This window comes from Lontra canadensis, unplaced genomic scaffold (genome assembly GCF_010015895.1).
Source record: "Lontra canadensis isolate GAN:19392208 unplaced genomic scaffold, GSC_riverotter_1.0 scaffold31, whole genome shotgun sequence".
NCBI classification, from domain to species: domain Eukaryota; kingdom Metazoa; phylum Chordata; class Mammalia; order Carnivora; family Mustelidae; genus Lontra; species Lontra canadensis.
Genome location: NW_022631025.1, coordinates 9333806 through 9348165, shown reverse-complemented (window position 1 = coordinate 9348165; position 14360 = coordinate 9333806). Strand labels below are relative to the sequence as shown.

The following is a 14360-nucleotide window of genomic DNA, read 5'->3' as shown; positions in this document are numbered from 1 at the left end:
AGTCAGTTAAGTGGCTGACTTGGTTTCGGCTCAGGTCATGATCTCAGGGTCCTGGGATCGAGCCCTGCATCGGCCTTTCTGCTCAGCAGGGAGCCTGCTTCCTCCTCTCTCTCTGCCTGCCTCTCTGCCTACTTGTGATCTCTGTCTGTCAAATAAATAAATAAAATCTTCAAAAAAAAAAAGGATTTTCCCTTCCCTCTGCCCCTCGACCCCCCCACTTCTTCCTCTCTAAAAAATAAAAATGCCTCCCATGACAAAAGCCAGTTATTGTGCATTTGGCAGGCTCTCCAGAAATATCTCTTGAATGAAGGCACCAAAGTGCTTTATGGGTATTTAAAAATAATACACGTTCATTAAATTCAAATATGCCTTTTAGGAGTAGAAAGATGGTGCTTGCTTTGCAACGATGTCACAGGAAGTACACCCAGACTCGACCATCCCTGGAACTGAGTGCTGATGACTCTGACTTCTCAGGAGCAGAGATGTCGCCTTGATGAAGGAAGTTTACCAACACACCGCCATTGCTGGAACTCCCCATCGGCGCCAACAGGACCAAAAGCAAGAACCATGTGTAACTTGCTGACGATGAGGATGGCACTGAGGGTTAACTGTCCCCCCAAACCCTCAGTGAGCCAAGCCCAGAGCAGCGGAGAAGCTCCAGGGTGACTGAGGACCGCAAGCTGGTAAACCGTCACTTGGGTCCCAGAATCTGAGAAGGTGAACAACAACCTTCCTTTGTTGCTAGAGGAACTCCCCAGAGCAGCTCCTGGTAGCATTTACTATTTATGGCCACATTTGAGCTAATATGAAAGAGTATGGAAAGAAAAAAAAAATAAATAGAAGTTCCAGAGTAAAAATGGAGACCAATATTCAGGGTTGCAGGGGAGAGGATGTGGAATAATAGAGTCTGAACTTGAGATCTAGCTGCAGAATTAGCCTGATGTGAACTGTTCAAAGAGCCAAGAAGAGAGGATACGGATGGTGAGTGCACTGGGGAAGAAACAAGGCAGAGCATTCGTGGATTTAACAGCAAAACAAATTAGCTTCACAGACAAGCTTCTCAGGAGCAGACAGAGTCCAGAACCTAGCGCTGACTAGATAATCTTTTCAGGGAATGGATTTCAAGCCTTCCTCACCAGGGAACAAAAACCTCCCAAGAATAATTTAGAAAGCACGTATTTTAGGAGCCCTGGATTTGCGAAATGTTTGGTCTGAGGCTCCTTTGCAAAATGGAAGTAGGGGTATGGCACAGAATTGGAAAAGATTCATCTGAAGCGACACGGCTCTGAGAACGTGATGTGGGGAGCTCCCGACTTCACATGTCTGAAGATTCACTAGCATTATTTTGGAAGGAGTCGGTCTCATCTACGAAGACGCATCCTCGTGGGAAACAAAACACAACTACAAAAAATGGAGGACGGACTCCCTGTGCGAAGGATAGCTGGGAGCTTTCCTGCCTTATTCATTGGCTTTCTAAAACAGCTCTGTGAGGTAGATGTGTTACCAATGAGGAAGGAAGTGTGGCTCAAAGAAATCGGGCCTCTTTCCTGAAGTCATACAACTAGTAAATGGGGTAGGGAGAGGATGTGCTTCTGAGTCTTCAAACTTCTTCTTCTTTAACTTTTTAAAAAGATTATTTATTTATTATTTGAGAGAAAGAGAGGGACACAGAGAGAGAGAGACACAGAGAGAGAGAGAGAGAGAGCAAGCAGGGGGAGGGGCAGAGGGAGAAGCAGGGAGAAGGACGCGGGACTCGATCCCAGGACCTTGAGAGCATGGCCTGAGCTGAAGGCAAGCACTGAACTGACTGAGTCACCCAGAAGACCCCTGGGTCTTCAAACTTCTCAACCACTCTTATCTCCACTACCCTACAGCTTCCCCAAGTAAAGCGGTCATCAATCTCCCCAGCCACGGAAGGCCTTCTAGAATGAAAGACTAATGACTTTCCGACAGAGATGGAAGACCACCAGGAAACACCACAGACCAGAGGAGGATACCAACCAAATAACAGGAGGGCCTCAGGCTTTGGGACATCTGCAAGTCTGGGACCCTAAGAGAAGGACTATGTGTGAAATATTAGTCGAAATAGAAAGATCAGTAACTTCCATTACATCCAGTCCCCCCCATCTGACAGCTTCCGATTTATTTTGTTGTCTGTTCTTGGTGAAGAGTGTACCAGAAGATGAGAATTTGGAGATTTTAGAATGGAACTTTTCTTAACATTACTCGGTGTCTTATTTGAACTGTAAATATTGAAATGTGCTCCTAGACTGGTCAGTTCTTGCCATAGCCAATAAATATACAAAATCAAGAAGAAACACACTTTGTAAGAGCTTTCAACTTCCCTTACACAATTCACAAAGATGAGACCATGGCAGAAGTTGTTGATTTTGTCACTGACCTTTTGTAATCATTCTCCACCATAGATCTTCCTTTTGGGTTTTGTGGGACAAATTTTCCCACTGTTTCTTCCCTTATAAACCCATCTGGCTAAGGTCCTAGCATTCTCAATGACATAAGGTCATAAAAGGGGAAACTGCACTTGACAGGGATGCCAAGGAAAAAGAATATTTTGTCCTGGGAACCTTTTTCTGAATCTGTGATGAGCCCACAGGCTGTAAACATTTCAGAAGGAAATATTGGGTTTCTATCCATGTATAGTATTGGCCTGTCAGTTACAAGCAGAAAGAATACTGGACAGACAGTCAGGGCTCTGTGTTCAAATGTGTCCTCTGCCAGGAATTAACCAGGTAGGTAAACTTCACCAAGGGCTTTCTTCTCTCCTGGCTGCAGGCTCTCATCTGACTCATGAAGCGCTCACAGTAGATCAGCCCTACAGACTATTCCAGCTGTTAGACACTCTGGCCCCTGGCTTTGCCCTTTCTGGTGATTTCCTAGCAAGTACCTGTTTCTTGGTCACCGTGCCATCCACAGGGTCCACATATTCAAAGCAGTCTGTCTTTGCCACACTGTAGACGTGGTTGCCCACAGCAAACTGCTGGCCGACGAAGGACTTGTCCGTGACCAGGGCCTCCAGGTCCCTCATGATGTAATACGTCGTCTTGGGCTCTAGCCCCTCATAGTCAAACCTGGAGAGGGAAGGCAGGATACAGGGTGAAGACAAACCTAGCTAGAGAGCCAGCAACAGGGCAGACCACTCAAGGTCATCTGATCCTTGGTTTTGTTTTCCTGGAAGAAGAGCACAGAGAAGCATCCCAGTAGGTCCCCATGGTCTCTTACCTGACCCACAGAACCCTGGCGCCATAGAGGAGCCCAAATGATCTTGTAAAAAGCACATGGAGTCATGTCCTTTATTTTAAATCCTTCCCCAAGTGCCCATCAGTTGAGAACAAGACTCTAGCCACAGACCATAACCCGCTGTGAGATCGGACCCCACCTACCCCTTGACTTTGTCCCACTCTCACCCTTATTCCCTATGCTCCAGCTACACGGGCTTCCTCTCCAGTCCTCAGAGACACTTTGCTCTGCCCTGCCTTTGGGACTTTGCCATTGCTGTCTGCTCCCTCAACCTGGTATATTCTCTTTTTTTTTTTAAGTTTTTATTTATTTATTTGAGAAAGAGAGAGCATTGTGAGGTGAGTGGCAGATTGCAGGGGAGAAGCAGGCTTCCCACTGAGCAGGGAGCCCGGCATGGGGATCCATCCCAGGACTCAATCTGGTATATTCTTCCCCATGACCACTCACGTACCTGGCACATTCTCTTCTGTCACTTTTCCAGCTTAGTGTCACCTCCAGAAAGTGACCTTCTCCGACCATCTATTCAAGATTTTTCCCTCATCTCTCCCTCTCTCACATCACTCTTGATATTTTCTTGTGGTACTTATCCCAATCTGTATTTACTTTGTTTGTGTATTTGTTTATTTATTTCTTATCTGCCTTTGCCGCCATGAACCACAAGCTCCGGGAGGCCAGAGACCTTCTCTGTTTTGTTCTCTGCTGCTTCTAGTAAGTGTTTACTAAGCAGTGGGATGAAAGATGGGAGAAAGGGAAGGGAGGGAGGAAGGAAGGAGAGAGAGGAATCAAGGGAGGTGAAGAGAGAAGGAGGAAGGGACCTCAACATACCATAAAACTCTCTTGGAAACTTGGAAGAAATACCCCAATTGTTCCATTAAAAAAAAAGTCCTTCTAGCCAAGAACATCAAATGTAACAATGGGGCTGGGAGGTGATTAGAAAAAAAAAAATGACTAAAAATAACACATATCTCATTTGTTCTTGTCGGGCTTAAATACCATAATGCATATCAAGTGATGCCAGATACCACTGCTTAAAATTATTAGTGGATTTTATTCTTGGTCACTATCACAAAGAAACTGGAGTCTTCCCCTGTGTCAGATAGTATTGACCAAGACCAAATGGCAAGCCCAGGAGGCGCTGTTAAAGAAGGAAGCCCTTGAGGGGCAGCTGGGCCCACATGGCTGTGGTGAGATCTCACACTGGGCTCTGTGTGACACAGGGACAAGATGTGGGCTCCCAGCCCGCTGAAAGAAGGAAGACTTGAATCAATGATACTTCTTCTTCACCCAAGATCTTTTAAGACTTTGAGTAAACATCAGGGTATTAGCCAAAATGGAAAACATGGAATGATGCCATTTCTAGTAGTGGGTCCCCTGTCCCTGTATCTCTGTCTTGTAAACTCTCCCTCCAACAGAGATGTGCCCTCCCCAGCCTCAGAAACAAAACAACTGGGAACTCTTTCAGAATACTGGAGGCAGTGGATGAGTTCTGAGCCTAGAATCTCTTTAAAGATAGTCTTTTGGGGGAAGATCGAGACCCAACCAAGCAGAGAGGGGTAGGAGGATGGGATAAGAGGGTTTATTAGGATACGGAGGGAGCAGTGAAAGAGATGCAGAAGTTGGGGAAATCCACTGACAGGACATATCACATTTGGTCTATGGTCGAGCCTGCCCAAATGCTTATCTTCATACCCAAGCAGACTCTGGCACAGCCCCCGCTTTGCTACCGCAAATAACCCCCTCTGACCACCACAACCCACACTTTCAAGGGAGGAAATCTTTCTCTTTTTAAAAAATTAATTACTTTTATTAACATATAATGTATTATTTGCCCCAGGAGTACAGGTCTGTGAATCCTCAGGCTTACACATTTCACAGCACTCACCATAGCACATACAAGGGAGGAAATTTTTCAATGGGGAGTTCCTTCTGGGGTCCATTCACACAAGGAAAATCATCTGGGTTCCCAGATACAACTTCAGGTTCAGAAACAGTTAAACCAAAACTGTTGGATTATCTCCTCCCCACCACAAAGAACGGGCTAGAAGTCTTTTTATTTCACAAGGATCTCTCAACCTGTGTCTGCTGGAGGCTGAAAAAAGTGTTAACCTTTCATTCTACCCACTCCCTCTTCCTTTTTTCTTTATCTCTGTGATCTTTTTGGACAGAAATCTGAGACGTAAGTCAATGTTCTACAAGAATTTAAATCGCCATTGCATTATATTCTCTAATACCGTATTTGCTATGAAAAAAGTAATTATCCTCTAGGCCACAGAAAAAATGAACTATATTCTAAATACAGTCATCATAACACCATGTCCTCAAAACACTGGCAGAAAGTTAGATAATCGTTGCACAAATTATGAGGAACACATCCTTAACTCAAAGGGATCTCACTAAGCCAGAGGCTGGCAATCATAACATATTTTTATCAGGCTGGATGACTTTTTTTTGGAACGGCTTCGTGCAATGGAATTACTTCCCAGGTACGCCAGAAAGGCCCACGAGAATCGGGATTTTTGGGGCACTTGTGAGAAATACTAGGAAGTATAACAAATGCCCAACCTGCCTTGAGAGTAAGGCACGTTGGGCATTTGTTTATGAAACAAGGTACCATTTGACGTGGTTTTCAGGGAACTGCAACCTCTGTCTTCTTGACTAAACAGGAAAAAAAGACTATTATGGCCGTGTCAACACTTCCCAGAGCCCTGTAATCTTTTTGATGATAATGAGGCCTCTCGCAGGCTTTCTTATTCTCTGATATTTATCTAAGTAAATGACTTCTTAAGAGAAGAAACAATCACCTTATAAGGGAAGTCTAAAGCTTTCTTTCTGTTGCTTAAGCTCTTGAAACATAACCAAACATCCAAAGTAGTCAACTGTTCAGAAACAAAGCAAAGAAGCCACCCTATCTGTTTTCCTTACATAGAGAGTCTCTGAGGCTACCCAAAGATTCCCTTGCCCCACCCCCGGGTTCTCCACAGTTAACATCCTTGCCCATCACTTCTCCCCCAAATCGGTGGCTTGGTACTTGGAACACAAACTTAGCATACCTAGGTACACATCCAGCGGGCAACCAGGCAGCCAGAAGACTCTGTCCCCTCACTTACTTCACAACCAAGAAAGTGACATACATAGACCCCCCAATCCTGAGCTCTGAGCCACTGACCTTTGCCCCTGCTCCCTCCCAGGGTAACAGTTCCCTCTTCTGTATCTCCTTTCACAGGGACAAAACTTTAGCCAAATCTGGGGCTCCTGAACCATGTGGCCCCTTCAGAGGGCACCTTAGACATTGTTCGACCCTTAGCGAGCAAGTAAGACGGAGGGAAGAGAGGATTACAAAAGCAATCCGACCTATCAGTTTTGTCTCTTCTTCCATTTCTTGATAATTATGGATAGAGGACTAACAAGGAGAGCCCCTGATTAGACGACCCAACTCTCCTGGACAACAAAGGACTTTTAAGGTTCTTGCAGTTCAGAGTCCCTCTTGGAATGGATGTCCATCGTACAGGCACAGGTGAAAAGATTACAGATGAAAGTCTCTAGGGGAGGGGAAATTTCTGCCTTCCGGTTCGGATGCCCTTGACAGGTCGCCCAAATGCCGATCAGGAGCTCCAGCTCCTGGGTTCCTCAGATCATCCTGAAAGCTGCCTCCTCCTTAAGGTTCTAGCCCACCACTTTTCTCTAAGAGCAGTTCCCCAGGGACCCCGCACTCCTCACCTGCAATAGTAGTGGCGACCAAATTTGGCCCAGTGATCTCGGACGATTTCCTCCACACTCTGCTTTCGGGAAGCCAGAATGGAAAGCCAGACCAAGACAGCCCAGAGGCCATCCTTTTCCCGGAGGTGATCAGAGCCTAAAGAAGAAAGAAGAATTCTGCTGAGGAATTGTTCCGGGGCGGGGGGGGTGGGAGTAAAAGCCAAATGAACCATGAAGACCAGTTAGCAACTGAGTGTTGAAATGGTTGCCTATATTTACCTATTGTGATAAATACATGTCATACTATACTTGCATTTTTGAAAAAAATCCAACTGAATTTCAAGTAACATAAAATAACATCAAAAAATAAAATACAATCCTGCAATTTGTTGAAAGTACCAAAGAGCTAAGCTGACATCACATTTGCCCAATGTTATCATTCATTCAGTCAATAATTTTTTATCCTTACAACATACCAAGCACTGGTCAAGGTGCTAGGGATAGAGCACTGAATAAGACAACTCTTTATTCATAAAGCTTGAACTCAAGGAGGTAGAGACAGGCAACAGAAAAGTAGATGAGAGAACAAGATGCATTAAATAAGGACAAGGGCTAGGAAGAAAGTCACAGAGTATGACAGCAGCGAAAACGATATTACCTAGAGTAGTATAGTTTGTCTACAGAAGGGGTAGTGGTGGCTTTCCCAAAAGACATGTTCACCCAGCACCTGTGACCGTGACCTTAGCTGGGGAAACAGTCTTGCAGATACAATTAAGGATCTTGAGATGAGAGCATCCTGGGTTACTCAGGCAGACCTTAAATCCAATGACAAGTGTTCCTCAAAGGAGAGGAGAAGATACAGAGAGGAGAAATATAGAGGAACAGGTCACATAAAGACAGAGACAGAGACTGAGACTGGCATTGCTGTCACCAGTGAGGGAACACAGGGAGCCACCCAAATTGGAAAGAGGCAAGGAAGGGCTCTCCCCTAGAGCCTTCAGAGGAAGGATGACACTGCCAACACCTTGATTTTGGATTTGTGGAACAAATTCCTGTTGTTTTAAGCGCCCCCCCGCCCCGATTTACAGTGATTTGTTGTGGCAGCCTTAGGAAATGAGTACAGGTTGTGATGGTCAGCTCCACTGAGATGATGACATCTGAGCTGCCATGTGGGAAGGAGTTGGCCACGCTGAGATGTGGGCACAAAGCATTCCAAACCAAGGGACAGCAACCACAAAGTCCCCCATGCAGGAGTGAACCGGGTAACTCAACCCTACAGCAGCTCTGCAGAAAGACAGGCAGTTCATATCGTGGCATTCACAGGAACGCCAAAAGCCCGCTGAACAGGTAGGTTTCTTTGCAAAAAAGAACCAGAAGGAAATGCGAGAGACCCACTTAAGCACCTGTCTCCTGGCCGGCTCTAAGCTCTTTCTGAAGTGAAGAGAGCCCAGAATCCAAGGCACTTGTAACAGAGTAAGGAGCACAGTGACAGGAAAAGCATGGGAGGGCTTTGGAATGAGGGTTTGAAACCAAACTCCTGCTACCTCTTGCATGTGTGACAAGTTGCTGCACAGTTATTAAGCTTTCTGAGCCTCAACTTCTCATCTGTACAATGAGGACACCAACACCAATCTCGTGGGGTTGTCCTATCAATTTAATCAAGTCCAGAGGACAGGCTCTTGGGTCAGGTTGCTCACATTCAAGTGCTGGTTCAACACTTCTCTTTGTGGGACTGGCTGTTCTCGTCCACAACATAGGGACCAGGATGGTTCCCACCCCACGGAATCACTGTCAGGATGTATTGGTAATTCACACAATGCAGCAACATGGTGCTGATTCCTTAGGACACCCTTTAAGGCAGATCGTTCTCAGTTATTCCTATACTGTAATCCTCTGACACTAGCAATAACCATATTGTAAGAATGGCGACAGGGACCAGGGGCTGGACCATCGCTTCTTGCAATAGAGCAGTGAGAATGGACAGAGGACTCTGGTTTCAGGGCTATGAAACATAACAGAAAATCAAAAAGAGAGACCCAATGTCTCAAAACTATTGAAACCTTGAAAATGGGATGAAATAATACTTTAGTTAAGTTAAATTTTTTTGACAACTTCTCAATGAAGCTATGAGCCATTTACTATTACGTTTATGGTGTTAAATGTTAAATGCTTTTCCTTGAAAAGGAAAACATACAACCTTGAGAGGGCAGTGAAGATATTTAAAAGGAAAAACAATCAGTGTTTGGTTCTCCTTCTGCACTGATCAATGATGTGCTGATGACACTTTCAGATGTCTGGTTGCTGCTGCCTCCAGGTTGAGAGGACCCCAGACGTTAATCATCACACCATGGGGTGACTCTTGTCTTATCCAGTGAACTCTTCACACGGCTACAAAAATGGAAGTTTGGAAGATGCTGGGCTGGCTCCATGGCTGAGTGCCAAAATAACAAGTCTAGGAAACCCTGCCCAGTGGGATAATTTCAAAACCTTTAGTCCTTTTATAGCTGAAAAATCACTTTTATTTACTGGCTAGAGAAAAATACTCTTTTGTTTTAAAACATGGGCTTTGCATACCTTGCATTTCCAGCTGGATTACATTACCTGGAGATAGAACCATTAGAGGTTATTAACTCTGTGAAAGAAGATGGCATAATTTAGTGGGAGAAGAGACATGAAGTTCTTTTAGCAAGATTAAAAAAAAAACAAAAAACACCTCGCCCATTTGTCACCAACTTGACAGTAGATTGTGACGTTGGTTTGGATATACTTGCCTACAAATTATACATCTGCAAAAATTCCTAAGGGGAAATGATCTAGTAAAATGAATTGTGCTCTTTACAGCTTTCTGAGGTGGGGATGGAGACACTGATGGATGTTGCATTTACACACACATTTCCCCTGGATGCTCATGGAATGCTTTAGAGAGGGTTTTGGGGATACAACCCTCCTTTTAATAATTCTCTAAAGCAAATGAACTATCATGCCATATCAGTGACAGGTACATTAAATAAGAAATGCAGAAAATACAAAGGTATTAAATGGTTTTCTGAAACCCCACCATAAACAGAGTAAAAACAGAGGGAAGAGATATTCACATTATAGATTATAAGGCTTAACACACTACATATTTATAAATATTTTATGAGTCAATGAGAAAAAGAGATACCCCGATAGAGAACTGTGGAAGGGCAGAAATGAGCAATTTCACAAGAGAAAAATATTAATAGTTCAAAACATTTGGACAAATGTTCGGTCTCATTGTGGTCAAGTCCATTAAATGGGATGATATTTGGAAACTTCCAATTAGCAGAGGTCAGGGGAAGGGGAATACTGAGTACCAGTGTTAGTATAAATGTGTAGTTTGATACCATAACTTGGCAAAAATAATCAATAGTCTTAAAGTATCACCCAGGTTTGGACCCAGCTACCCTACTTTTTAACCTTTAGCCTAAGGACATTTTACTAAAGTAGCTAAGAGAAGAGAGGAAAATTGGACAAATACATGTTAATCATTACACATCAGGATAATGGTGGAAAATCCATCCAAAAGCTTGTTTAGATGTTTTCATAAATGGAACAATTCAGCTTACCAAGGAAGTATATTCAGTATATTTTTGGAGCAAAATATAGCTAGATATGTCTGTATGTATGTGCACAGATAAACAACAGGAGGACCACCCCACCCTTAACAATATCTTGGAAATGGTAGAATAGCAGGTGTTTTCTTCTTCTGCCCTATTTCCAGAAGAAAGATATATTTTTTTTTCATTATAAGACAAAAAGTCTTCAGTGGTGGGTAGAAAGTCATATCTGAGGACATTCAATTCCATTTACCAAAGAGCTGGTTGGGATAGTAAACAGATCGCTATCACTTATGAATAGGTGATGGACTTTGAACCTATCAATCATCCCATAGAGACTGAATATGACCCCCCTCCCTGTGGGTCTCACAGGTCTTGGGATTAGGATCAGGAATATCCTGGAAGGTTTTAGAGACTAACAGAAGTTGAGGATGGGGAAGAAGACATGCAACTGAGCTGTCAGCACTGGCCTTGGAGGAAGCTGGGGAAGCTTATTTTGTTGCCTACCTTTAGCTTCACAACAAAATGGATTAAAAAGTATGGGGAGTCCCCTCTACTCCTTATCCTCACACAAAGACAACTTCCCCCCACTATTAACAGTCCCCAGTGCAGGAGGACATTTATTATAGGTGTTGAACCTACACTGACACACGATTATCACCTGAAGTCCATAGTTTATCCTTGGGTTCCCTCTTGGTGTGCAGTCAAGGATTTGGACAAGCACGGCAAACTACTAATCTTTTTGCCATCTTCATAGTTATGCCTTATCCAGACTACTTACTCCAGTAAGAATATTGGCCTCATGGAAGATAAGGGGGAAATAAAGAGTATACTCAGTCTCAAACTGATTTTCTTCTCATGGAAATTCCAGCATGGGAAAATCAACTCAATAAAACATGAACGCAATCAAGTCATCTCAGCTGAGACTCAGATCAGGAACGTCTGAACTTGTCAATTAGGAAAACAGATATCACTTTGCACCTTTTGCAGGCCCCAAGCTGGAACAAGAATTATGATTCTCAATCCAGGCTGCATATCAGAGTCACCTAAAGAACTTATAAAAATTCCAAATATCAGTGCAAGGCCTCATTCCTGACCATTAAAACGAGAATTTTTGGCAACGGGATCCGGGCATTGGTATTTTTTTTTAAAGTTCCTCAAGTGATTCTCATGGGCCGCTGGGGTTGAGAGCCACTGCATTAGGAGAGGAAAATCAAAAGAAGTCCATGTTGGGGGCAGATGGCTTCTTTTTGTCCAAATTTGACCTCTTATTTTTGTCCAAATTTGGTGCTAAATGAAAGTGGCCACTAGTCTCCAGTTTGGTGGATGCCACAGCTCCTGCTTGTGTGGGTGGCTCCTGCTGGAGCCAGGGTCAGGATTATGCTCTCTCCTTGCCCTTTCTGTCTGGAAAACTTGGGAGGATTTTACCAACTCTGGGGTAACCAACTCGTCCCAGTTTAACCCAGGACCTTCCCAATTATAGCAGTAAATGTCCCCCCCCAACCAAGAAAACCTCTCAGTCCCCAGCACGCCAGGATGGGTGATCATCTAAAAAGAAGGGCCACTCCCTCGAATTGGTCCCTGATGGTTTTTAGGATTCGTGTATGTTCAATGCACACAGTAGCACCACCATTCCCGGAACTGAAAGTGACAGGAGCTATACGTACTTGCTCTCGGAGGGGGATTACAAAGCGAGATAAATTCCATTCTTAGAAGATGAGCAGGAAGGTACCAGACACTAGACACAGTATCTCACACATCCGTGTATTCAATCACCCAATTTACACAACAGTATAGCTCCTTTAACAAAGAAGAGACTGTGGCTAGACCATTTGTATGAGGTCACACAGCCACGAAGTGGTGAAAACAGGCTTTGAACCTGGGCACTTTAGCTCTAACATGGATGGACTTTGCTACTTCGAGCAAGCCCAGGAACCACAGTGGTCCTCAGGGGCTGCAAGGATGACAGAGAAAATGCCCCAGGGAGCCGAGGCAACCCTCCTGAAGATGTGGGTCACAAAGTCACTCTTCCTCCTGCGCACACAAGATGGTCAAAAAAGTTGCCGATTTCCCTTTGCTTCTCTTCTCAGATCAATTTAACCTCAGATCATTTACAAATGCAGTTTCTATTAGTCTGCACTGAAAGTCTCCCTATCCTCTTTTTGTCCACTCAAGACAAGGATTTGTCTTTTTTAAATAGTGGAGTTCAAAGGGAAAAGTGGGACACACCCCTTTCAGGTGACTCGGAGATTTGAAAACATGCTATAGAATTGTGACAGGTTGGTTTGGGGGTTTTATGTTTTTTATGCCTCAAATCGCTTATGTTCAGCTTTTGAAATCTTGCCCAAAAGCAAGGTGCATGGAAAGACTGCCACTTTTCCATGCTTAAAAATTAAGCTTTTTACATTTTTTTAAAAATTTATTTGACAGACAGAAATCACAAGTAGGCAGAGAGGCAGGCAGAGAGAGGAAGGAAAGCAGGCTCCCTGCTGAGCAGAGAGCCCGACGCAGGGCTCGATCCCAGGAGAAATGAAATCTTGCCATTTGCAATGTCATGGATGGAACTAGAGGGTATTATGCTGAGCGAAATAAGTCAATCAGAGAAAGACAATTATATGATCTCCCTGATATGAGGAAGTTGAGAGGCAATGGGAGGGTTTGGGGGGTAGGAAAAGAATAAATGAAACAAGATGGGATCGGGAGGGAGACAAACCGTAAGAGACTCTTAATCTCACAAAACAAACTGAGGGTTGCCAGGGGGAGGAGGTAGGGAGAGGGTGGTGAGGTTATGGACATTGGGGAAGGTATGTGCTACCGTGAGTGCTATGAAGTGTGTAAACCTGGCAATTCACAGGCCTGTACCCCTGGGGCTAATAATACATTATAAGTTAATAACAAATAAAAAACTATTAAAAAAACACAAAAAACAAATGCCCTAAAACTTTCACGAATTGGAGAACAAATTTATTCCATGTATTGGCAGGTCAGGATCTATGTAACTGGTATATAAGAGACAGCTGTCAGCTCAGAAAGGTAGGATGGCAGCAACTGACCAATGACCGGTGCTGTGGCCACTGTGGATCCCAGTGAATAATAATACGTGGCAATAAATTTCATGATGACATTGATGATGATAACGACGACGACGATGATGATGATGATGATGACGGTGCTTGACACCAATATCCTACAGGGCATTTGGCTAATACAGCAACACCCAATAAGCTCCACGAGGGAAAGAACTGTGTCTGAAATTACTCATCACTCTCTCTTGGCCCTGGTTCACAGAAGGTGTGCAGGAAATATTCACTGAATGATGACATCAAATCAATGACTAAGTGAAACTCTTGTATGTAGCTTGATCTAATTCACTGGACTCACTCCTCAGTGAAAGTAGCTAGCTGGCTAGATGTCACTTGGAATGTTACATTGGAAAAACTGTTACAGATCATCCCACTGAATAGTCACTTTACAAATGAGGAAACTGAGGCCCAGAGAAGTTAAGCAATCTCTGCAAGGTGGTTGAGCCTTATAGAGGGGGAGTCAAGATTGGAGCCAGGTCTGTCAAATCCTGGCGCTATGCTGTTTACGTGACACCATTCTCCCAAGTCCCCTGGCGTTCACTCCACCCTCATCTAAAAGAATCACCACAGAGGAGTAAAAGACCCCTCAGCCTGGCCTTAACTGGGGGCAGCAGGGTACTGTGGAGCCAGTGAGATTGGGTTTGAATCCTGACTCCGCCAGTGTTACCTTGACCATTGGCTTGACCTTCTTCCCTAAGCCTCAATGACCTTATCTGGAAAATGAGGGGCCATTACAGTCCCT

The 14360-nt window shown here is 44.1% G+C and overlaps 1 protein-coding gene across 1 annotated transcript in view; it reads right to left on the bottom strand.

The window, feature by feature from the left end:
• Positions 1 to 14360, bottom strand: part of PGM5 (phosphoglucomutase 5) — a 194283-nt gene that overhangs the window by 52127 nt on the left and 127796 nt on the right. The window contains exons 8-9 of the mRNA XM_032866566.1: positions 6976 to 7111; positions 2906 to 3089 (exon numbers count right to left, since the gene is read on the bottom strand). Of these exons, the coding sequence (XP_032722457.1) occupies positions 2906 to 3089; positions 6976 to 7111 (320 nt within the window). The remainder of the gene's footprint in view (positions 1 to 2905; positions 3090 to 6975; positions 7112 to 14360) is intronic.